At 37.4% G+C, this 27483-nt stretch overlaps 1 protein-coding gene across 4 annotated transcripts in view; it reads right to left on the reverse strand.

The window, feature by feature from the left end:
- RABGAP1L (RAB GTPase activating protein 1 like) overlaps positions 1–27483 on the reverse strand; it is a 776623-nt gene that overhangs the window by 328498 nt on the left and 420642 nt on the right. Inside the window, exon 14 of one of the 4 annotated variants that reach the window (XM_059146068.1) lies at positions 23570–23726. The exons of the other annotated variants lie outside the window; for them this stretch is intronic. Coding sequence (XP_059002051.1) covers positions 23706–23726 — 21 coding nt within the window. The 3' untranslated portion in view covers positions 23570–23705. Of the gene's footprint in view, positions 1–23569; positions 23727–27483 lie in introns of those variants that run through there. 4 annotated transcript variants of the gene reach the window in all.

Below are 27483 nucleotides of genomic sequence, written 5' to 3' on the forward strand. Positions count from 1 at the left end.
AAAATATAAGCCACATTCCGGCATCAACTAGAAGGAAATCTCTTCGGGGAGAGAAGCAACAACGAGAACTAAAGGGAGGGGAAGGAAGGGGACAGGAAGAAGTGATAGAGTGACAGATTCCTTGATCCCGAAGGATGTGCCAAGACTGGAGTGGGAAACATGAATACAATAAAGCATTCTTTGGGAACTGGAAGACTAAGCAGCATTGCAGCCTATGGGCACAGCCTGGTTGCCCAGAGAGCCTATGAAATTTAGGTCGGAGCAGAGATGACTCTCTATGACAAATACCTGGGGTTACTTTTAGACTCCAAATACACTCACCAAAAGCATCTACAGCCATATATGGGTATGTCCTCATTTTAGGGTTGCTAACCACTCACTGTCCCAAAATAAAGGTTCAACTGAGGCACTTGGTCTTGGAACCTCAACGAGCAATGATAAACTCTGCAGCTTCTGCTGGAACGAAGCACAATAACTGAACCTCATGGTGTTATTTTCCAAAGTAAGATGCATTTCTAACTCTGTAATATCTTTTAAAAATTATGATTTTTTAAAAAATTTAAGAGCTCGATATTTACTCCTATTGTATAAAAAGAACTTTTTATTTTTCCACAAAACTAAAGAACACCTCTAAATAACTAGCAATTGATATAAATGCCCATTTTCATCTAATCTTTACATTTTATAACTTTATTGACTTTGTGTATACATCTAGTTATTGTTTTTACAAGCTGAAGAACTCAATATTTTAGAAAACATTCTACCACTCCTTCAATTACTTTATTTATTTTATTATATTATGTTAGTCACCACACAGTATATCATTAGTTTTTGATGTAGTGTTCCAAGATTCATGGCTTACATATAACACCCAGTGCTCCATGAAATACATGCCCTCCTTAATATCCACCACTGGACCAACCCATCCCCCTACCTCCCTCCCCTCTAAAACCTTCAGTTAAATGCTTCTCTTTGAAATTCTCTGAGCTCAATTAAATATTCTTTTATTTTTTTAAAGATTTTATTTATTTATTTGAGAGAGACAGTGAGAGAATACTAGCGGGGGAGGGAGAGGGTCAAGCAGACTCCCCACTGAGCAGGGAGCCTGATGCAGGATTCGATCCCAGGACCCTGGGATCATGACCTGAGCCAAAGGCAGATGCTTAACTTAGTGAACCACCCAGGTGGCCCCTCATTTACATCTTCTTAAATCAAGTGGCATAAAAATTGAATGTACATAAAAAATTAAGCTTTCTATTTGTTGCTAAGTATAAATTCATTTATGTATACAACAAATACTTGGTTCCGAGTACATACTCAGAATCAGGCATTATATTACGTGCAGAAGATACAGCTATTAGCAAGGCAACATCCTTTCCCTATGGGACTTATATTCTAGTAACAGGGAAAAGAGACAAAAAACAAGTGTATCATATTGGTTAGAGAAAAGAACTCTGAAAAATAAATAATAAAACAAGGTAAATAGACAGTGAGTGAGGAGAAGGTTGATATTTCAGGTGGGGTGGTTTTTCCTTTCTGACTGTTCAACTCTTCAAAGAAAGGGAATTACAGGCAAAGGGGAAAGGTATGTACAAAAGCCCTGAGGTAGGAGCAGAATGGCAATACTTTTAGATACTTTCCAGAGTTTTACTGACCTCTGTTTGCAGGTGTCTTCAATGAATTGCCAAAAATTATTCCAATATTCTGGATTAACATGGTTACCTCAGAAATTTATAAGTACAATATAGATTTATAAATTTTATTATTTATAAATTTATAAGTATAAGATGTTTTATTTTTATTTATTTATTTATTTATTTATTTATTTATTATTTGTTTGACAGACAGAGGTCACAAGCACGCAGAGAGGCAGAGAGAGAGGAAGGGAAGCAGGCTTCGCTGCGGAGCAGGGAGCCTGATGCGGGGCTCGATCCCAGGACCCTGGGATCATGACCTGAGCTGAAGGTAAGAGGCTTTAACCCACTGAGCAACCCAGGTGCCCCAGTATAAGATGTTTTAATTAATACATTTGAATAATATCCTCCTGGTTGCACAAGTCTCTACGAAAGTTTACCATTCAAGCATCTATCTAACACCTGTCATGTGCAAGATATTGTACTAGGATTTACAGGATCAAAAAAAAAAAAAAAAAGATAGAGGCCATTATATCCCTAAGTTGCAAGAGGTTAAGAGCTTGTTAAGACAAGATATAGGTGCAAATATCACTGGAAGGAAACATATTCTAACAGCCAAATAAATGATATGGAAAATCCAGCAAAGAACGTGACTATAGAAAAGTTCATTGGTGAAAGGAGCCTTCTCAGAAGATGGGGTCTGGGTTGGATACCATAGACATGACGGATTCAACAAAATGGAAAGATCTCAAGAGGATACAGTTGATCCCTGAACAGTCTTGGGATTAAGAGCACAAACTCCCCATGCAAAAATCCACGTATAATTTTGATCCCCCCACACTTAACTACTAATGGCCTACTGTTGACTGGAAGCCTTACCAAAACATAAATAATCGACCAACAAATATTTTGTATGTTATACATATTATATACTGATTCATACAATAAAGTAAGCTAGAGGAAAAAAAAACGTTAAGAAAATCATAAGGAAGAAAAATATACTTACGGTACTGTTCTGTAATTATCAGGTAAAATCAGGGTATAAATGTACCCACACAGTTCAAACCTATTTTGTTCAAGAGTCAACTGTATGTGACAAGGTGGCATGAGCAGAAATTCCAAAGCAGGAAACTACTCCTGGCATGCCCAGGAGATATGATTCTAATTGTCTGAGAAGGGACTTCATAAAGGGGCAAGCTGAGTGGGATCCAGAATATGGAAAGATAATCTTGAATGGAGATGTTTTAACAGTCCTATGGACCTCAAGGAACCATTTCATCTGGCCATTTCATTTCCTTGTCTTTATAGTTAGTTTTGTGAACTCTTGTTTCATTTTTATCTCATCTGATTTTATTTCTCTGAAAGAATTAGTGTGGGGTGCCTGGGTGGCTCAATGGGTTAAGCTGCTGCCTTCGGCTCAGGTCATGATCTCAGGGTCCTGGGATCGAGTCCCGCATCAGGCTCTCTGCTTGGCAGGAGCCTGCTTTCTCCTCTCTCTCTCTGCCTGCCTATCTACCTACTTGTGATCTCTCTCTGTCAAATAAATAAATAAAATCTTTAAAAAAAAGAAAAGAAAACCAAACCCACAAATATAAAAAAAAAAAAAAAAAAAAAAAAAGAATTAGTGTGTAGTGAAGAATTAACCTTACACAAAAGAGTGCTGGCCTTTATCCCTATTTACTAGGAGGTGATCTCTATGCTCCCGGAATGCCATGCTTGATAGGAGGTCATTGTTTGCATGTGGGCTTTGCGACCCAACAATCTAACTGTGTGATTTACCATGGGGCTTAGAGTCATGCAGCATAGGTTCTATCTATAAAGAGACTAAAAAACTAAAGGCCATTCATGTGGGCAGTACATGAATAGCCCCTATAAAAACTCTGCACAACAAGACCCAAGTGAGCTTCCCTAAACGAAGGGGCAATAGCCCATGTATGTCATTACATACTGAAGCCGGGAAAGCTATATTGTTAATGACTCCATGGGGAAAAGACAAAAAAAGAGTCCCATGTTTGGCATTTCTCCTGGACTCTGCCCAATGTGCTTCTTCCCTTGGCTGGCTTTAATCTGTTTCCTTTCGCTATAATACACTGGCACCATCAGTTTAACAGCTTCCACTGAGTTCCTTGAGTGTTTCTAGTGAATTATTGAACCTCAGGGTGATGCTGGTAACACCCTGAACTTACTATGAGAAGTGATAGCAGTCTTGTGTGGACTATTATCCCTTTTTAACTTCTTAACCAGTTTTATTATAACAAGTTTATCATCAATAATTTTGAAAATCTCACTGTGGTATTCTCACCAATAAATTTTGTTTATTCAAAGATATTTATTGTTGCCTATCATTTCCTGTGACAAAATATTATTCATAATAAAACAGTCTCCCAATATTGTGTTAATTCAGATGACATTTTATTTTTTTTAAAGATATTTTTTATTTATTTGACAGAGGCAGAGAGGCAGGCAGAGGGGGGGGGGGAAGCAGCCTGCCTGCCAAGCAGAGAGCCCAACGTGGGGCTCGATCCCAGGACCCTGGGATCATGACCCGAGCTGAAGGCAGAGGCTTTAACCCACTGAGCCACCCAGGTGGCCCTCAGATGACATTTTAAAAAGCCACCTTGAAGGTAAGGGCACCTACAGTTGGTTAGGCACCCACCCAACTCTTGATTTTGGTTTAGGTCATGATTTCAGGGTTGTGAGACTGAGCCCTGCCTGGAGCTCTGTACTGGGGGTGGAGCCTGCTTGAGATTCTATCCTTCCCTCTTCCTCTGTCCCTCACCCTCAAACCCTAAAAACAAGCCAAATAAGTGAAATAAAATATGAAAAATAACCTTTAATGCAGAACCCTACAGGTTAAAAATAATAGGACCACTATTGGCCATTTCACCACTTGTTCACTAAGCTCCCCGAAAATCCAAATGTGATTAGTGAAGACCACTAAATTAAAAGGGGAACAGACAACTATTGAAGTGATCCTATAATTCACCTACATAAAGGGTCACCTGAAACCTAAAAGGAGAGTGAGTGGAAGGGAACAATAACTAACATTTGTAAGTAAATGTCAATAATGTATCTATTTTAAAAATCCTTTAAGATCAATAAAGTTCCACATGCAGGGATATGGATTTTGAAAAAGGCAATTAATTTTTATATGAGGTCAGGTTATATAATTGCCATTTTGTTCCTTTTTATAACAGCACATTTCCATTAACCTAAGTTTTTACTCAGCTAGGAGAAGATGCTGATCACCACAACAGTAACAAAAGAAACAGGGCAAAGAACAGAAACATTTGTTCCTGAGAGACTGTAAGAGTTCTAATTCTCAATTATAAAGGTTATTTCAATGAATTAAATATTCAAATCCCATCTAGTAAGTGTACTAAAGGTCATTTTTTTTGTTTTACAAATTCTAATTAATATCATATTTTTCTGATAATGTACTTCGTTCAATTTTCTCTATTCAAGAAGGTCAATTTCTGTTTCTCCAACAGATTTTCCTGGAAATAGAAAAAAATGTTCTTTCCAATAAGGCATATTTGAAGCTTTATTAATCCTTTCTGGAATAAATAATGAGTAGAAACCTGGAGATTTTTATTCTACAACTTTTTTTTCCCTCTATATTGATTCAGAAATGAGCATTACTTTTCTAAGACTTAGGCGATCTAGGGAAATATATATTCCAACTACTCAACACAGTATATTCCTTTTTAGTTTCTTAACTGATTCCTTGTCTGTGTACTCCTTATCTGATGGTGCTACATCCTTACCCTTGTTCTCCGCTCACCCTCCATGTTATGTTCTTCCTGGGAAATCATATCCATTTTTGTGACTCCAACTACCATCTGTCTTCTTTCTCCTTGCTCTTTACTGAAGTAGGTGCCAAGCCTTACCAGTTATCAGAATCATCTGAGAAGCTATTTTGGAACCCAAATTTCCAGATCTCACCTAGATTTAAGTTACCAAAATCTCTATAGTACTTCCAGGCAAGCTGTGTTTTTAACAAATTCCTACACAGCCACAAGCAAAAATCTACAAATTGTTATCTAGGAACTACTGGTCTAAGAGATCTATCATTTTACATCTAAAACTGGACAAGTCAAACACTCAAATCAGAATTCCCCCATTTAATCAGGTGTCGCATTATATTCTTGGTCTCAACAGAGTGAAAGTCCATGTCTGAGTTGATATCCCAAGAGTTAGTCTGAAAGTTGTCTTCTTCCATTTTCCTTCCTTAGTCAATTGGTCCTTTGATCTTCCATTCAGTTGTATTAATTAACTGGTACCCATGCCTGTATATCCCCACTTGGGTAACACTTCTAGGTAGACCATGATCAGTTGTTATTTATCTTTGTTTCCCTGTCACTGGGACTTTGGTAGATGCTTTGTAAATGTGCTAAATAAATCAGAATAAGGGAAGCAGGCATGGTGAGTGTATACTCTCCATAATGGAGAGTATATATAATTTCTGCTTCAAGTTCTAAATTCCCTTGTAACCTCATTTAGTCAGATGCAGTAGCAAAAGGAAATAATCTGCCCCAAATCAAAGATGACACAAGTACTCATAGACTTACAAGCCAAACCTTCATAGCAAAGTGTATACCAAAGTGTCCTTACTCCCAATGCAAAAGATGACACATGGACATAACTAAAGCTATTACTCCAGAAAAAAAAAAACAAACGGATCTCCGTCTTAAAAAAGAAATTAGTAATTCTACAACCATTGGAATAGCAAAAATTGTAATAAAAAACTGTTTGCAGTTTTCTGAGTTTTTCTCAGTTTTACCTCATTTTATATGATAAGCAATAAAAGATAAAGATATATTAAAATGTTGCATTATTTCAAAATCAGTCCTTTTACTTCAAAAACGCCAAAGATAAATCACATAATTATTGTGTTCAAAACCCTCCCAGAGGCAAAGCACATTAAATATGATGTTTTAGAAATCTACAGTAACCTTCCGAGTTTACACGTTAACTCTTTCTCAGTAAAATAGCTTGAAGTAGCAGACTGAGATCACGGTTTGGCAAGAAGCAGGGAATTCCCATCCACTGCCGCTCGTGATCGTAGCATTTAACAGGCTCAGATTCTCTACAAGGTTCTTAATACCATATGAAATCAAAGTAAGATACAGATCCTCCTCTTTTATTTGAGGGCATTTAGAAGTTACAAATTAAGGGATTAAGGTCTTCTATTCTACTTCATAAGATTATAAGATACATATGAAAGGAGGATTTTTTTTTTCTATCTTCTAGACTGCTAGTTATTTAGCTTCTAAAACACTGACTGGGAAACATACAGACACACAGACCATTCATGGCTGTGGTCCTTCTCACTTTTGAAGCACTACTCCCCGCTCCTTTCATCTATATCCATATTTGCTTCTGGTTTAAATGCTAAGAGAGCCATGGATTTTTATGTTTTTGTTTTGTTTTTTTTGCTAATAGACCCAAGTTACTAAGAGAGGATGTTTAAAGTCTAAATTTCTGAAAAAGAAAATGTAACTGGTTAAACATTAAGAAATTGCAAAAGTAACCCCACTTATTTCTCATTTATTAAGTTGCCATTTGTGCTTGGACTTGGTTCAGTAGTCATTGGGGACTGAAAGGAGGGGTCTTCCCACGTGTTTGTCAGGCACTGTTTCTTTATTTAGACCTGGTTCTACAAAGAAAAGCTCTCATCTTCTCAAAGCTTTACGTGGTTGATACCAAGTCACACGTAACAGTTCCTATGTTGCAAAGTAACAAGGCATGACTGACAATTATTCACAATATGAAAATAAGTAATATTATTCTTTAGACAAACCAAGGGTTGTTTAGGTCAGTTAGGACATGTTTTCTTTTCTGGAATCACCAGAAAAGGTGGTTTATGCTTTATGCTTAGACTGTGACAGTGGCATCTAAATCAGGATGGAGAAGATTTTCTCTATTTTACTCTGTACAGTACTTTCAGGTTTAAACTACCTAAAGTGCTGACTTGCTCCTGCGTAGCATTCAAATCCATCTACAATGTAGCTCCCCCCACTATCCTCAAAAAATGAAATAAAATGAAACCTGATTCCACTCCATCCGAATCACCTCCTATTCCACAAAACTGCACTATTCTTTCAAGCTTCAGTGCCTTTGTGCGATTTCCTCTGCCTTGGAAGGCCCTATTTCCCACATTCCTCCTGTTGAAATCCTGTCCATTTATAAAGGCTCATATAGACTCCTTTCATGGTGCTTTCCTAATGATCCCAAGTGAAAATAATGCTGTCTTCCCTTATGACCTAATAACACCACGGTATATAAACATATACAAAACCTATAACATACTGCTTTGGGGAAAGATGTATTGTACCTCCTCTAAGCTCTGGGCCACTTGGACATGGTGTCATACATTAATACATTTAGTACCCTATATATAGGAGGAGCTAAACAAATAATTGTTGAATAAATGATTTTATGAAAGGAGAAAATGGTAAACCAAGGCAGAAAGTCAAGAGAATAAAGAATAACCCATGTTGTTGCTCTTTAAGTGGAAGGTGAGTCAAGTCCCACACTGAGCCACAAATGGAAACTAGGTTGGGCAAATCTTCCTTTCTTGGGCACTCACTTCTGCCCTGTGAAATGCTCTGAGCTGGCTCCTTGGGAAGAGGGGATATAAAAACCATCCTAAAACAGAATGTCATCTGACAGGGCTACTGCCACGGCCAATGCCATAGTGAACGTTTTTACCCACAAGAAACAGGTGGTCTCATTGTTCAAAACCCTGCTCTTCTAGGGGTTCCTCAAAGATAACTTTGGACAAGTTAGCACATTTTCGTTCATAATGCTAACTTCCCGATTTTGTTGTTGTTGTTATTGTTGTTAGAGAGAGAGCAGGGGGAGGGGGCAGAGGGAGACGTAGAGACTCCCAAGCGGACTCCGCATCAAGCAGGGAGCCAGGCATGGGCCTTGATCCTACAACCCTGAGATCATGACCTGAGCCAAAACGAAGAGTCAGACAGACGCTTAACTGAGCCACTCAGGCGCCCCAAATTCCCAATTTACAGGAAAGAAGAATAAAAGAGGCCTTCACACAGATTTATTGTGAAAAAACAGAAAGCACACATTTTACTTAAATCTACCTCCCACCTAGCAAAGGCTAGAATCCTTTATGGAGTGCAGTGCTGCAATGTTCGAAATAGCCACCAAAAACAGCACTCCTCCAAGTTAGTATTTCTTGCTGACTACGGTTGGGCTATGTTCACGATCATAGTGGTAAAATAGAATACACAGACCTGAAACATGGAGAGGATAGCATGAACTAGAGAACCTGTAACAAATGTAGCAAACTGAGAGCTGCAGGGAGGGGAAAGGAGCAGTGGTAGCTTTGGACTCTCTAAACAATAAAGATGCAGCATTCTGAGCCCCAGTGTCAGTCGAGACGATAACTCTGCCCTTGCCACCGAGGGAGCATCTACAACTCCTGAAAGTCAGGAGGACATAGAGTTGGGATGGACTAAATGAGGCAGAATGAGTGGTTTGGCTCTAACCCCGAGAGCAGGTATTGCAACATCCCTGTACCGCTGGCCCTGGTGAGAATCAAGGGGATATCCCCAAAGTTGGAGAGGGGGGTTGAAAAGAAGGGAGGGAGTGTAACAATATTTCATGAGTAAAAGAATTCTTGGCTTCTTAGCTTTTTGTTTGCATTTTACTGAAGGATTTAAGTAGGGCAGCTGTCCTATAGAGAAAGTGTACTAAATTCAATGTGCTCAGCTACATTTTGAGCTCTAGTTGTCTTATAATTTTATAATTCCACAAGAGTTAAAAGCTACTGTGTTTGCCCCAACTTTAGGGTTCCCAGAGAAAATGTAAGATGCCCAGGTAAACTGCATGGGATTTACTATTGCATGGGAAACATTTATGTTAAAAAATTAGTTTTTGTTTCTCTTAAATTCAAATTTAAGTGAGCATCCTATTATATGCTAAATCCGGTAGCATTCTCCAGTTTTCTAATATCACAGTGCTGGGAATATCAATTCCTGAGTATTCTTTATATACCTTTCTTTTTTTTTGTTCAGTTGTTTTTACTTACTTGGTCTGAAAGTTACCATATTTGATGTGAACGAGTCACATCTGACTTCTCAAGCAAGTTGTGTTAAATTTACTTAATACAAATGAGCAAATATTAAACACCACAGATACTGCTATGAATAGACTGAGAAAGATCTAAACTATTCAAGACTGAGAGGAAAATGAGGACATCAAGATAACAATGGAGACACCATTATTAATGAGAATACCAAGCCTGTGAGGCTTAGAAAAACTGAATTGATGACCTGGAAAATAAGATCAAATTAAGATATAGAAGACTGGTCTGAGGTCCCTGAAGACATGAAGGCAGAGAACAGATAAAGATTCTTCTCAGTGAACAGACCACAAAGATGCTGAGAATATTTACTTAAGTCAACAACACTCTTGTGCTTAAATGCCAAATGAAGGTCAATCAATTAATATCCGAAAAGCTTCTCTGGTCAAAGGAATGGCTTCAAAATTAGCATAAGGGCATATACCTACAACTGAGATTTCCGTGTTGTGCTAATCTTTATCAAAGGAAAATTAACTGGGGTGCCTGGGTGGCTCAGTGGGTTGAGGCCTCTGCCTTCGGCTAAGGTCATAGTCCCAGGGTCCTGGGATTGAGCCCCATATCGGAAGCAGGGAACCTGCTTCCTCCTCTAGCTCTCTCTGCCTGCCTCTCTGCCTATGTGATCTCTCTGTCAAATAAATAAAATCTTAAAAAAAAAAAAAGGAGAATTTATTGTTCTAGTATATACACACAAAGATTGATAGGGAAACAGTATCTGGACACAAGTTGAAAGACGGGTATGGTGGCCCGGGGACAAGCTACCCTCACACAGAACACAAATTCAGGAATAACAAAAATTTAATGGATTGTGTATTTTAAACAAAACTTTTTCATTTAATATTTTAAGTCAATAAGCATGAGATCCATTTAAATACTAGCTATTTTTCTGAATGATTTTAACATTTTTATTGAAATTTTATAAACTAGCATACACTAAAGTATCTGATTATAATGGTGCACTTTTGAATAAATTGTTAGTCTTTCCTTGAATACATTGTAATTAATTGAAAAATGTGATTTTTCTTCTCTTCATAATGAATCCTTTAAAATAGAGAATTTTTAATTGAAAACTATTTGAATGGAAACTTCTTATTTTAAACAGAAACTTTTTACTATAGGTACAAAGAAACACAAATGCACATGATAGTTCAATTCCTTTGAAATAGTTTTCATCAGTTACTTTGGTCTTTTTGGCTGCAACCAACTAACTGTAGCAGGACCTCAGCTCCCATGGTTCAGGACTGATAACCCACCATCCCCACTTCTTAGGGCTGAACTCACTAAGGCGTTGGGAGTCTCTAAAAGTAAGCCAAACAGACTGTGACTAGGCAACATGAGCATGTACAAAGAAGCACATTATCTTGGAAGAATTTGATATTTCAATCAAAAACAAAATCACTTCTCCACACTGAGTTTGAAGCCTGCTAAAGATTCTCTCTCTCTCTCTCTCTCTCTCTCTCTTGCTGCCCCCCTCCTCCCTCCTCTTGCATGCTCTCTCTCTCTCTCTCTCAAAAAATAAAAAAAATAATAAAATGAAAAAATCACCGAGGTAGTCAAAATGGGAAAAGTCTGAACTTTGCTCTAATTTCTCAAACTTGCTTCACAGAACATTGACAACAAATCCATTGTCTCTGGGCTTGGTGTTCCTATCCCATCAAACGAGACTATCTTGTCCTCCAAAGGGGCAAACTTGATTTCATGTGCCCTACCTGTCCAGTAAATCACCAAATAGTTCTTCAACCAGGTGTAGGGAGAAAGGATCATAAGAAAAGAGTGAGCAAAATTTAGCTTTCTTTGAATGGGAGGGAAGGGGCAGTATCCTGAAGTTAGTTAATGGGCCATATTTCAAAGTGAGGTTGGGTAAGGTAGCTGAAGCACTGGTCTAGAATCAATGCTTTCCAAAAGAAACAGAATGCAAGCCATATATGCATTTTATAATTTTCATGAAGCCACATTCAGAAACTAAAAAAAATAGAGGAAATTAATTTTAATAACCTTTTATTGAAACAATGAATCTGAAATATTATCTGTTGAGATAATACATGTTGATGTAACCAATTGTTAAAAATGAACAACAAAATTCCATACTCTAAGTCTTTGAAATCTGATTGAATGTTTTCAATTCTGATTTGCTATATTTCAAGTGTTTGATGACAGCACATGTTCCTAGTATCTACCATACTAGACAATGCAGGTCTAGATTTTAACTCAGAAGCCAAACTCCACACTTTCAATCCCTTTGTTACAAACGTTTCTCCTCTGGGAGACAGGAAAAATGTCTCTTGGGTGGAAGAGTAAAAACAGAGGAGACTAATCATTACAGAGAACTGCTTATCCTTTCGCTTCTTCTGTCAGTCTGCTGGGATGTCAAGGTTTCTTATGAAGCTGCTAAGCCCATTACTAATCATGAAATTTGTAAGACCTGCTTCCATATGGAATGGAGCTAATAAGAACTTATCTTACTACCCTGGGCAAATAGAGAAACACCAGTAAAAACCAGAAACAGGGGCACGGTCTTAAACATTTTCTATAAACTTTGGCTTCAAAGAACTCCACAGCAGACTGCACATCACAGAGGTAACTTTCTGCTCCTGGGACTGCCACAAATTATAGAAGCAATCTTAATTCATCCTGTATCGAAAGAGCACTGACCTGATTATGCTGACATTGCCTGAGTTCTCTCTATTTAAGCAGCAAGAATGCGCACAGGCTAGGTTATCGAAGTCTAATTTAGGGCTTTAGTTTTTTCCAGGTCTCTCAATTTTTCTTAGGGACAACAAAGAGGAGCATTAAAGAAGACCCTTCACAATGGAACGTCTTTTTCTGAGAATGTATGATAGTGAAAAAGTCTGAGCTGTAAAGCCACCTACAAACTATATAATCTTGGACAAGTTATTTAATGTCTTTAAGCTTTGTGTACCTCATTCTCCCTACTCTGCCATCAAAATGGTGATGTTGGTTCTAATTTTCAAACTTGTTTTAAGAGTAGATATTATGTAGGCTAATCATAGCACCTGACACATCATAAGCATTCAATTCATGGTGGATATTATTAAACCTGGAATTGTTTTGCTTTTTCTCTATAGCATGAGGGCAATAATTCCAGCACCCAGAAGTAGGACAACTCCTGCAGGCTTCTAATGTTACCAGGCAGCCAGCTCATATGTAACACTTCTAAGACAAAGTCATGGTGAACAGATTGGGGTTTAGCAAATCTATGGCCAGCCCTGAAGCTTTTCCATAAGCCATGGAAACTTTAAATCTCTATTACTGAAACACGATCATGATCTAATACTTAGTGTAGTGAGTCATAATCAGAATTAAAAGGAAAAAAGGGACAGTAATACTACAGTGCATCTCACTGAGTCATTTCTGAAAACTACTGCTTCTGAAAGATAAACATACATGTATATATGGTAGGGGTCAAAAAAGTTAAACAGCACTACATCAGAACACACTAGAATTTTAAGAAACTCTAAAACTTCTCACTTCCTAGGAGATGCAGATGAGCAGGAAAGAAGAGAGAATCTGACTCCTTTGGAAAAGAATTTTTAGGGCCACAATGAGATAGACTTGTCACAGATAGGCTCTAAAATATGTATATGGGGTGAGGACATAATGAGCCTAACTTTGATCAATATGGCTGTGTGAAGCCCGACTGCCCTGAGATGACTATAGAAAAACGTATAACAAGCTCACTAGACTATATGAAACCTTCATACAGTAAATTGCAGGCTTTTTTGTTTTTTTTAATGGCTCTTTATTTATTTATTTTTTTAAAGACTTGAAAAATATAAGAATTAAGGCTCTGGTGAAAGGAATTTTCCTGACTTTATAAATAGAATCTGATATAAATCCTTTTTGTGTGTGGAATTAGAGATTTACATAATTTGAATCCTAATGTGTATAACACAGATGCTATAGTTTGCATTGCTATTTTTGGTTATGAAAAGAAAAAGCAGGAGGAGGTCCGAGATGGCGGTGTAGGAAGATCCTGAACTCACCTCCTCCCACAGGCACACCAAATCCATGGCTACATATGGATCATTTCCCTCTGAAAAGGATCTGAAAACTAGATGAACTGATCTCCATAACTAAAGATAAAAGGGCCACATCGAGATGGGAGATGGGTCGGTGGGTTGGAGATGCAGAGGAGAGACTCACAAAACAGCCCAGTCCCATGGTAGGGTAACCCACAAGAGAGATCGATCTCAGGGCGTAGGTACTTCTCCCAGGGGACTGAGGGGTTGCTGCCCCACATCAGCACTCCTGCCTCTGGGACCTGCACCAGAGATGACTCTCTGGAATGTCTATTTGCAAAGCCAACAGGGATGATGTCTTAGGAAGGAGGCAGCTCCAAAGTGCTATAAAAAACTTAGGTTCCTCCCTTGGAGGGGCTTGTGGTCTTACTTGCCCCAAGACCTAAGCAATAAAAAAAAAAAGAAAGAAAGAAAGAAAGAAAGAAAGAAAGAAAGAAAGAAAGAATGAATCAAAGAAAAAAGAAGTTTGAAAAATGCCTAGACTATATGTGGAGCAGACTCGTTTCCTGATCTGGAGGCACTGAAGGAAGGATGGGGACATTAGAGATACTCCACAGTGACAGAGTTGCTGGTAGCTACCTACCATTATTGCACTCTACACACAGTATGGGGCACAGGTGGGTGATCTTGGACACAATAACCCAATTCCCACAAGGACTGAGGTGCATGGTCTCCACACCTGCTGAGGCCAGAGAACATGGGGAATTGCAGTGCTCCCCTGCTCCCTGGATAGGATAGGAGAATGTGATCAGTCTCACACTTCTCTCCCCTGCCTAGCTAAAGTCTGCTAAAATGGCAGTTCTCCACTCTCCCAACCCCAGGCTGAGGCTGGTCAGCACAAATGATCATGGCATTCTCCCAGCCAGAAACCAGCACATGCACACAGACAAGGCACACTCCCTGTATTACTGAAATCTATATGTGTGAGCAGTCAAGGCATTTTCCTGCTGCCTTTTTGAAGCAGGCAAGCATGCTGTGCCCTCTACACTATCGCTGCCTTCTAGAGCTAGCAGGTACACAAGGGGCACCCCTTGAGCTCTATGGGCTGGTGGCCCAGAGAACTGTCATTCCAGAACTCACTGGGATTATAACAATCAGAAAGACAATTATTGGCAGGCCACCACCACCCCCATTGTTTTGGTCACTGCACAAAACAGCAGACAGCAACACAATTCCAGGATTCCTGAAAAAAAAAAAAAAAAAAAAAAAAAGTGCCTTCTTACTTAGCCTGGAGCCATAGCCAAAGGGATAGGCTTCAGGTTTCCCACACATCTAGATGCTAAAGAGGTACCACCAAGAAACATAAGCAATGAGACACCATCCTTGTGTACCTTCTGACCTCATTATAGCTTGATGAGTCTTCTCTAAAAGAAGCTTCTGTAATTACACAGAGCCCCTATTTTTGCAATTGTTACCCAGGGGACACCTCCAGATCTCTTGGTCTAGAGGAAAGCAGAATTATGATTATGGCCCAACAGGGCTGTATATACTAGCATGATTTTTTTTTAGATTTTATTTTTAAGTAATCTCCAAACCCAGTGGGGGAGGGGATGCTCAAAATCACAACCCCGAGATCAAGAGTCACATGCTCTACCATTTGAACCAGACATGCACCCCTACTTCCATATTCTAAAAGCTGCAGCCTGAGGGACTGGCCTGAAAACATGTGTGAAATGAGATGTCCCCCCCCTCAACCTTGGATCACTGACAGGTCTTTGCATACCCCAGACAATGGGGGCATATCAACAATAAGCCAGGTGACTTAAACAATCACAAAAATTCAAGAGACAGCTAAGCGCTACGGCACATGGTGGATAAATGAAAAGGATCATCATCTACACAAGCCACCCCTTCAAGACCAAGAGAGGTACCTGTTTGCCTAGTACATACAAACCACAGAAATGCAAGCAAAATGAGGAAAGAGAGAAATATGTGTCAAATGGAAGAACATGACAAGACCCCAGAAAAAGAGGTAAGTAATATACCTGATAAAGAATTCAAAGTAATGGTAAAAAATATACCCACCAAATGCAGGAAGAGAACAGATGAACGCAGTGAGAACTTTAAGAAAAGAATGCATAAGAAAGTACCAAACAATAGTCACAGAGGTGAAAAATACAGTAACTGTACTGAAAAATATACTCCGGGGTTCAATAGGAGACTAGATGAAGCAGAAGAAAAAATCTACAGCTGAAATAGAAAGCAATGGAACTCACCCAGACAGAGCAGTAAACACACAAAAAAAATTTTAAAGACTAAAGATAGCTTAAGGGACCACTGGACAACATCAAATAACCCCTTGTATTAAAGGGGTTGTAGAAACAGAAGAGAAAGAGACAAGAAAATTATTTGAGAAAATAATAGCTGAAAATTCCCTAACATAAGGAAGGAAACAGACATCCAATTTAAGGAAGCCCAGAGAGTTCCAGGAAGATGAACACAAGGAGACCCACACCAAGACACGTTATAATTAAAATGACAAAAGTTAAAGATAAAGAGAGAAATCACAAAAGCAGCAAGAGAAAAACAAATTGTTATATACAAGGGAACCCCCATAAGGCACTCAGCAGATATCTTAGCAGAAACTTTTCAGGTCACAAGAAAGTAGCACTGACATATTTAAAGTACTGAAAGGAAAAAACTTCTAAGAATATTCTACCCAGCAAGATTATCATTCAGATGCAAAGGACAGACAAAGAGTATTCCAGACAAGCAAAAGCAAAAGGAGTTAATTACTACTAGACCAGTTTTACGAGAAATATTAGTGAAACTTCTTTTAGCTAAAAACTAATTGCACAGTTAATAGCAAGAAAACACAAAGAAGTAAAAGTCTTACTGAAAAAGGTAAATATATAGTAAAGGTAGTGATTAATTACTTATGAAGCTACTAAGAAGGTGAAAAGAAAGTAAAATTAACTAAAACTACAACAATTAGTTAAGGGATACACAAAAGATGCAAAGTGACATCAAAAATATTGAATGTGGAGGGGGAGTAAAGATACAGTTTTGGAATGTGTTCAAATTTAAGTTGCTATTAATGTAGAATAGACTGTCCTATACGTAAGATGATATTTGTAAACCTCACAGTAACCACAAAGCAAAAACTTAAAGCAAATACATAAAATGAGAAAGGAATCCAAAGATAACACTAAAGAAAGCCATCAAAGAGATGATGAAGAGAGCAAGATAAGAAAGGAACAGAGAACTATAAACACAGCCAGAAAACAATATAAAAGATGACAATAAGTTCATATCTAACAAAAATTACTTTAAATCAAAATGGACTAAGTTCTCCAATCAAAGGGCACTAAATGGGTAAGAAATAGGACACATCTATATGGTGCCTACAAGAGACTCACTTCAGAAGTAAGGACACACAGAGACTGAAAGTCAAAGGATATAAAAAGATATTCCATGAAAATGGAAGTGAAAAGAAAGCTGGGGTAGCTATACTCATATTGGACAAAAGAGATTTCAAAACAATGTAATTAAGGACAAAGAGGACATTACATAATGATAAAGGCGTCAATACAGCAAAAAGACATACATTTATAAGTATATATGTACCCAACACAGAAGCACCAAAATATACAAAGCAAATATTAACAGACCTAAATGGAGAAATGGTCAGCAAGACAGTAATAGTAGGAGATTTTAATACCTACCTTTAATACCTATATCAACGGGTAGATCATCCAGACAGGAATCAATAAGGAAACACTGGCCTTAAACACCACAATGCACCAGATAGACTTTACAGACATATACAGAACTAAAAGCAGCAGAATACACATTCTTCTTAAGTGCACATGAAACATCTTTAGAATAGATCACACATTAGAATATAAAACAAATCTCAATAAATTCCAGATGTTGAAACCATATCAAGCATCTTTTCCACCCACAAGAGTAGGAAATTAGAAAGCAATTACAAGAAGAAAATAAATAAGTCAAAGAAGAAATGAAAAAAAAATACATAGAGACAAATACAAACAGAAAAACAATATATCAAAATATGTAAGATGTAGCAAAAGCAGTTCTAGGAGGAAAGTTCATACCAATATGGCCTACCACAAGAAAGAAGATAAATCTAAAACAATTTAACTTTTCAACTAAAGGAACTAGAAAAGTTAGTAGAAGGAAAGGAATAATAAAGATTAGAGTGGAAATAAATGAAACAGAAGCTAAAAAGATGATAGAAAATATCAATAAAATTAAGAGCTGATTTTTTTTTTGAAAGATTCACTTATTTATTTTAGAGAGAGAAGGAGATGGAGACAGCACAAGTGGAGGGAGGGGCAGAGGGAGAGTAAGAGGAGGAGACTCCCTGCTATGCATGGAGCCCAACACAGGGCTCAATCTCATAACCCTGATCATGACCTGAGCCAAAATCAAGAATCAGATGTTTAACTGACTGAGCCACCCAGGAATCCCTAAGAGCTGGTTCTTTGAAAAGATAAACAAAATTGACAAACCTTTAGCTAGATTCATCAAAAAAAAAAAAAAAACAAAACAAAAGAAGTCTCAAATAAATAAAATTGGAAATAAAAGTTACAAGTGTTACCATAGAAACACAAAGGATCAAAGAGACCACTAAGCATAATTATATGCCAAAAACCTGTGCAATCTGGAAGAAATGGATAACTTCCTAGAAACTTACAATCCTCTAAGACTGACTCATGAAGAAACAGAAAATCAGAATAGACCAATTACTAGTAAGGAGATTAAATCAGTAATCAAAAATATCCCAACAAACAAAAGTGCAGAACAAGATGGTTTCACTGCTAAATTCTATGAAACTTGCAAAGAAGATTTAATACTTCTCCTTCTCAAATTCTTCCAGAAAAAGTAAAGAGAAGGGAAAGTTTCCAAACTCATTTTATCAGGCCATCATTACACTGATACCAAAACCAGACAAAAGAATTACAGGCCAGTAGCTCTCATAGACATAGATGCAAAAATCCTTAACAGAATAATAGCAAACTAAATTCAACAACACATGAACAGGATCATACAGCATGATCAAATGAAATTTATTCCATGGATACAAGGACAGTTCAACATCTGAAAACTGATCAAAGTGATATACTGTATTAATAAAATGAACAATAAAAAATCATATGAGCATCTCAATAAATGCAGAAAAAGCAATTGAAAAAATTCAACACTGATTCAACAGTGTGCACATAGGGAATGTACCTCAACATAATAAAGGCCATATCTGACACAACCACAGCTAATTTTATACTCAATGGTAAAAAGCTAAAAGCTTTATCTCTAAGTTCAGGAACAAGATAAGGATGCCCACTATTACAATTTTTATTCAACATATTATTGAAAATCACAGCCACAGCAATTAGGAAAGAAAAGGAAATAAAAGGCACCCAAATAGGAAACAAAGAAGTAAAATTAGCACTATTTAGAGATGACATTATACAATATATAGACAACCTGAAAGATCCTACAAAAACAAAAACCTGTTAGAACTAATAAATGAATTCAGTAAAGTTGCATGACACAAAATTAATATGTGAAAATCTGTTGCACTTCTATACACTCATAACAAACTGTCAGAAAGAGAAATCAAGAAGACAATCCCATTTACAGCTATATCAAAGAGTAAAGTACCTATGAATAAATTTAATCAAGGAAGTAAAAGACCTGTATAGTGAAAACTGTAAGATACTGATTGAAGAAATTGAAGACAACACAAATAGATGGGAAGATATACCATGCTCATGGATTAGAAGAATTAGTATTATTAAAATGTCTAAACTACCCAAAGTAATCTGCAGATTCAATGCAATCCCTATCAAATTTCAGTGCTACCTTTTCTCAGAACTAGAACAAGTACTTTGAAAATGTGTATGGAACCAGAGAGGATCCTGAATAGCTAAAATAATCTTGAGAAAGAACAAAGTAGAGGTATCACACAGCCTGATTTCAAACTAAACTACAAAACCATAGTAATCAGAACAGTATGATATTGGCATAAAAACACACCAACAGCTCTGAAGAGAGAGGCCACATGTATACATAGGGTCAATTAATTTAAACAAGAATATATAGTGGGGAAAGGACAGTCTCTTCAATAAATGGTGGTGGAAAACTGGATAGTTACTCGCAAAAAGATGAAAATGGACGACTATCTTACATCATCCACAAAAATTAACTCAAAATGGGTTAACAAATTGAACGTAAGGAACTATAAAACTACTAGAAGAGAATGTAGGCAGTAAGTTCCTTGAGGTAGGTCTTAGCAATGTTTGTTTGAATCTGACTGCCAAGTCAAGGGAAACAAAATGGGACTACCTCAAACTAAAAAAGCTTCTGCACAGTGAAAGAAACCAGGAGCAAAACAAAAATCCAACCTACTGAATAAAAGAAAATATTTGCAAATCATATATATAAGAGGTTAATACCCAAAATAAAAACAACAAAAGATGCACTCCAATTAGAAAACGGTCAGAGGATCTAAACAGCTATTTTTCCAATGATGACATACAGATGGCCAAGGGGCACAGGAAAAGATGTTTCTCATCACTAATCATTTTTTTTTTAAGATTTTATTTATTTATTTGACAGACAGAGATCACAAGCAGGCAGAGAGGCAGGCAGAGAGAGAGGAGGAAGCAGGCTCCCTGCTGAGCAGAGAGCCCGATGTGGGACTCGATCCCAGGACCCTGAGATCATGACCTGAGCTGAAGGCAGCGGCTTAACCCACTGAGCCACCCAGGCGCCCCTTCTCATCACTAATCATTAAGGAAATGCAAATCAATACCACAATGAGACATTACATTACACGAATCATAATACCTAATATCAAAAGGACAAGAAATAACAAGTGTTGACTAGGATTTTGGATAAAGGGAACCTTCATGCACTGTTGGTGAGAATGTAAATTGATGAAGCCACTATGGAAAACACAGAGGTTCCTCAAAAAATTAAAAATACAGCAACCATATAATACAGCAATTCCACACTATTGGATATCTATCCAAAGAAAATGAAAACACAATTTTTTTTAAAAAAAATGCACTCCTCTGTCTGTCTGCAATATTACTTGACAATAGCCAGGATATGGAAGGAACAAACCTAAGTGTCGGTCAATGGATGAATGGATATAAAAGATATGGTATATACATACAATGGAATACTACTTGGCCATAAAAAAGAATGAAATCTCTTTATGACATTATGGATGAATCTTGAGGGTATTATGTTAAGTGAAATAAATGAGACAGAGAAAGACAATACATGATTTCATTTATATGTGGAATGTAAAACAAAAGAAACAAGGAAAACACAGACTCACAGATACACAGGACAGACTGGTGGTTCCCAGAAGGGAGGAGCAAAATGGAGGAAAGGGTCTATGAAGTACAAACTCCCAGTTATAAAATAAATAAGTCATAGGGATATAATGTACAGCATGGGGAATACAGTAAATAATATTGTATTAATTTTGTAAGGTGATAGATGGTAACTAGACTTAAGAGTAGTGACCATTTCACAATGTATAATAAGTATCTCATCACTATGTTGAACACCTAACTTAATAATATATGTTAATTATGTCTCAGTAAATATAAAAAAAGAAAAGAAAAAAAAAACTTGATTAAACCACATGAGATTTTTTAAAAAATGAAGCACCATGGGTTGGCAATGCTTGGAATAAAGAAAAAAGTTGTAGCACTAGCAGAAAAAAAATTAGGGAAAACAAATATCTCTGTTATAAAACTAACTCTATCCTTTTAAGAAACCCTCCTCTAAAACCCTTACGGATTCTACCCTGAACACTCCTCCATAACTGCTTATTAAGGTTACACTAACCTCTGAATTGATAAGCACAAAAAATACTTTTGCTCATGTGGTATGAGGTGGACAGTGAAAGAAAACTAAGCATTTCTTGGGATGCCTGGGTGGCTCAGTCAGTTAAGCCTCTGCCTTTGGCTCAGGTCCCGATCTCAGGCTCCTGCTCAGCTCCATCTCCTCCCGGCTCATGCTCTCTGTCGCTATCTCTGTCTCTCTCTCTAAAATAAATAAAATCTTAAAAAAAACAAAAACAAACAAACAAACAAAAAACCTAACCATTTCTTCTTTCTTTTTTTTCTAGGTATGAGAACTTCTATGATTTATTTTCTTAGCCACTTTCGAATACACAGTACAGTATTGTTAACTACAGTCACCACGCTGTATGTTACATCCTGAGGACTATTTATTTTATAACCCGTTCCTGTTTTCTCAAACCTCTTCCCCCATGAGCTCCATTTGTACCTCTTGCCTGATTCCCCTCTCAACTCTTTTTCTGTAAAATTCTTACATGTTCTCAGCCCTTTTTCCTTCTTAACGAACACTTTCTTTGTGTGGTTTTGTACATAGAAGGCTTCAGCTTTAAGGCTTTCACTAATAATTCTCCAATTATGTGTCCAATCTCCAGGCCTACATTTTAAATTATCTACTGAACAACTCTACCCAGTTGCCCTACAGGGTCTTGAAGCTCTGTGTCCTAAAAAACTCGCCATCGTTTTCCTAAAGCGTTCTTTTCCTCTCATGTCCTGTCCCATTGTGGCAAATGGTACCACTCTCTGTTTAGACCTCCAACCAGAAATCTGAGAGGCCCCACATATGCAACCTCCTACCAGTTTTGTCAACATCATTTACAAAGCACTACTGTTTACTTTATTGACCTTCAAATTCCTCAGCATTTCCCCATTTCTATTCCCCCATCTTATTTCAGTACCTGAGCCTCCTCTCCGTAGATTATAGACTTTTATTTTATTTTATTTTATTTTTTTTAGGATTTTATTTTTAAGTAATCTCTCCATCCAATGTGGGGCTTGAACTGAAAATCTCAAGATCAAGAGTCACACACACTGCCTATGGAGCCAGCCATGTGCCCCACAAACTTTTATTTTAAAAAATAGATTGAGACAGAATTCACTTACCAAAAAATTACCATTTAAAATATGCAATTCAATGGTTTTTAGCATATTTGCAGAGTTGTGCAATCATCACCACAGTCTAAGTTTAAAACATTTTCATTATCCCAAAATAAACCTCATATCCGATAGTCATGTCCTCTCACCTCCCCCACCCGTTAGCCCAAGCAACCTTTACTTTATGACTCCATAAATTTGCCTATTCTTGACATTTCATATGAACTTATACAATATGTGGTCTTTTGTAACAGGTTTCTTTCATTTGGCACAATGTTTTCAAGGTCTGTCCATATCGAAGCATGTATAAGTACTTTACTTTTTATTCCTCAATAATACTCTATTGTATGGATATGCCACATTTTATTTATCCATTCATCACTTTTCAGACATCTAGGTTGTTTCTGCTTTTCGGCTATTGTGAATAATGCTGCTATGAACATTTGTACAAGTTTTAATGTGAACATATTTCCAATTCTCTTGGGTATATACCTAGGAGTGTAATTTCTAAGTCATAAGTAATTCTTCAACCTTTTGAGGAACCCCTGGATGGTTTTCCAAAGCAGCTATAGCATGTTTACATTCCCACCAGCAGTGTATGAGGGCTCCAGTTTCTCCACATAGTTATGAATACTTAACTTTAAAAAAATTTTTGTAGGGGGGGCAAGTAAGCATGAGTGGGGGAAGGAGCAGAGGGTGAAGCAGACTCCCTACTAAGCAGGGGCTGACGAGGGGTTTGATCCCAGGACCCTGGCATCATGACCTGAGCTAAAGGCAGATACTTAACTGACTGAGCCACCCAGATGCCCAAATACTTAACTTTTTGATAACAGCCCTCCTAAAGGGTATGAAATAGTATCTCACTGTGGTTTTGATTTGCATTTCTCTGATAGCTAATGATGCTGGTTATCTTTTCATGCAGTAGTTGGCCATTGGTATAGCTTCTTTGGAGAAATATCTATTCAATTCCTTTGCTCTTTTTTTTTCAGTTGATTTTTTTTTCTTCCTATAATTGAGTTATAAGAGTTCTTTTTATATTCTGGATAATATACTCTTATTAGATAGATGATTTGCAAATATCTTCTCCCATTCTAAGTTGTATTTTCACTTTCCCAATGGGGTCTTTTGATGCACAGAAGTTTTAAATTTTGATGGAGTCAAATTTATGGGTTTTTTTTGTTGTTGTTGCTTGTGCCTTTTTTTTTTTTTTTTAAGATTTTATTTACTTATTTGAGAGAGCACGAGCATGAGTGGGGGGAGGAGCGACGGGAGAGGGGAGATGGAGTACACAGATTACCTGCTGAGCAAGGACCCCCCCCTGCCCCACCCACCCAATGCAGGGTTCAATTCTGGGACCCTGAAATCATGGCCTGAGCTGAAGTCAGATACTTAATGGACTGAGCCACCCAGGCACTCCTTTTACTTGTGCTTTTTGTTTCAGATCTAAGAAAATATTGTCAAATCCAGGATCATTAAGATTTATCCTAATGGGGGCACCTGGGTGGCTCAGTGGGTTAAAGCCTCTGCCTTTGGCTTTGGTCATGATCTCAGGGTCCTGGGATGGAGCCCTGCATCAGGCTCTTGCTCAGAAGGCAGTCTGCTTCTCCCCCTCTTTCTGCCTGCCTCTCTGCCTACTTGTGATCTCTGTAAGATAAATAAATAAAATCTCAAAAAAAAAAAAAGATTTATCCTTATGTTTTCTTATAAGAGTTTATAGCACTTACATTTAATTCATTGATCCATTTTGAGTTAACTTTTGCATATGGTGTGAGGTAGGGTCCTATTATAACCTTTCAACCCTTCTACCATCCTTTGGTTTTGCAGCCAAAATGATTTTCTTAAAAGCAAACAAGCAACAATTCCTATCCCATTATCATGTTTATGGGCCTCTAAAATGCTTTGTCACATCTACTGCAGGGATTCTTAACTTTGTGAGATTAGAGAATTTGATGAAAACTATAGACCCTTTCCCTAGCAAGAATGTATATGAATGTACATATGCATATGTAACTAACACACACACACACACACACACACACACACACTTTTGCATGTAATTTCAAGGATTCACAAATGCATTAAAACCCATCCAAGGACATCCAACTAGCCCAAAGAATAAAGTCTAAACTCCTTTGTACTTCCTTTGCCATTCAGTGACCCTCAAGGGGAACACTGTCCTGCCCTATCATTTTAGCCTCCTGTCATCCACTCTCCAAACTGGTTTCCCACAGTTTAGTCTTAAAAGCTCTCTGACCCTATCCAATATGTCAGGTTACATTAGAATCACATTTCTTTGCACATACATGCTATGCCTTCTAGCCAAAACATATTCCTCCAGCTCACATTAAGTGTGATACCTATGCAAATGTATTTGTTAAATCTGAAAGTGGACTTAGCAAATGTTAGAAAATGAGGACTTGATACTTTATTTCTAGAAATTAGACTTAAACAAATGACTATGTTATATCTGCATTTTTCATTCAGTAGTAAAGTTTGGAAAATCTATTAAGTATAGGTATGAAATTATGTAGCAGATGTAAGACAATTTCCAAGTAATCATAAGTCTAAGAGAATATAAACTGATTGATCACAGAACCATCTTAGTTTTGTAAGTTCCTCTTATAAGATTTTAAGAAGATCACATTGGTTGAAGTATCAATTTTTTTTTTTAAGATTTTATTTGTTTATTTGACAGACAGAGATCACAAGTAGGCAGAGAGGCAGGGACAGAGAAGAGGAAGCAGGCTCCCTGCTGAGTAGAGAGCCTGATGCAGGGCTTGATCCCAGGACCCTGGGATCATGACCTGAGCTGCAGGCAGAGGCTTTAACCCACTGAGCCACCCAGGCGCCCCTGAAGTATCAATTTTAAGGAAGTGGTAACATAACATAGAAGATTGTATCTCAGAAAATATAATGTCTCTGGAAAAAGAGATTCAATTAAAAGGGTTACTAAATTTTCACCTACATACGTTCATTCAACCATATAACTATCTTTTCTAGACATCACTTTAAAGTGCACCAATTTATCTATATTTTGTTGAAATTAACATTACCATTTTGGGGTATGCATCTAAAGGGAAAAAAATCACTATCTGAAGAGATATCTGCAGCCCTATGTTTACTGCAACTCAGAATAGCCAAGACACAGAAACAGGGATGACTGGGTGGCTCAGTTGGTTAAGTGTCCAACTCTTAATATCAGCTCAGATCATGATCTCAGGTTCCTGGGATTGAGCCCCATATCGGGCTCTGTGCTCAGCAGGGTGTCTGCTTGAGGATTCTCTCTCACTCCTTCTGCCTCTCCCCTCACTCATGTGTGCATGCTCTCTCTCAAATGGATAAATAAATCCTTTTTTTTTTTTTTTTTTAAAGAACAGCCAAGACAGAAAAACAACCTGAGTGGCCATCAGTAGATGAATGGATTAAAGAAATGTGGCATGTATACACAACAGAACATAATTCAGCCATAAAAAAGAAAGAAGTCCTGACATTTGTGACAACGTGGATGAACCTTGAGGATATTGTGCTAGGTGAAGTAAGTGAAAGAGAAAAACACAAATATTGTATGATGTCATTTATATGTGGAACCTAAAAGAAAAAACCAAACTCAAAGAAACAGATCAGTGGTTGCCAAAGTGGAGGGTGGGAGTAGAAGTATGGGAAATGAGTAAAGGTGATCAAAGATACAAACTTTTAATTATAAGATTAATAAGTTCTGTAGATCTAATGTATAGCCTGGTGACAATAGTTAACAAGACTGTATTGTATATTTGAGGGGCACCTGGGTGGCTCAGTCAGTTAAGCATCTGACTCTTGATTTCAGCTCAGGTTGTGATCTCAGGGTCATGGGATTAAGCCCCACATTGGGCTCTGCACTCAGCACAAAGTCTGCTTGATTTTCTCTGCCTCTACTTCCTACTCCCTCTCTCCCTCAAATAAAATCTTATAAAAAATACTGTATTATATATCTGAAAGTTGCTAAGAGACTAGATCTTAAAAGTTCTCATCATAAAAAAAATCTTTGTCATCATGTGAGGAGATGGATATTAACTTAATGTGGTGACCATCTTATCATATATACATAAATCATTAAGTAGTACCTAAACCATTAAGTTCCACACCTTAATACAATGTTAAATGTCAGTTACATCTCAATAAAACTGGAAAAAAATGCAAAACTAACAGCAAAAAGGATAAAAACTATTCTCTTAAAACTGAAATCAAGTGCTCACAGTTTTATGAACTGGGAATCAACCCCTAAGAATCAAGACAGAACAAAGAGTTTCGAAAGTTAGAAGTAGGTGACAGGAAAAATTCAGAAAGATCAATGTAAAATAATCAAAGAGGAACTGGGTCAACTTCAAGGAGGAATAAACAGTCACCAAGGGTAGTATGCAAGGACTGCCTGTATCCTGAGGAAATTCCACATGAAATTTGAGAAACTAAGGGTAAGCGAAGGCACAAGAATAAAGAACTATATTAGCAGGAAGCCAAGAAGTTCTTTTTTTTTTCCTGAAAAATCTGTAACTTCCTATACTTACAGTCTTATACTAACTTCAAATCTCTAATGGAAAATGTTATGAAACACAAATATTGGCATTTTTAATCCCTTATTAGGAAACATTAGAAACAAATTAACAGATTGTGAAATTAAATTTCACTGTTTCCTAATTAGATATATCTTATCTTTTTGCTTGAAAGGTGATTTTGATTGGGGTTCACTACTTGGAGTGTGAGAATATGTATTAATTAGGGAAAGGTAC

Source organism: Mustela lutreola, chromosome 14 (genome assembly GCF_030435805.1).
Source record: "Mustela lutreola isolate mMusLut2 chromosome 14, mMusLut2.pri, whole genome shotgun sequence".
Taxonomy (NCBI): domain Eukaryota; kingdom Metazoa; phylum Chordata; class Mammalia; order Carnivora; family Mustelidae; genus Mustela; species Mustela lutreola.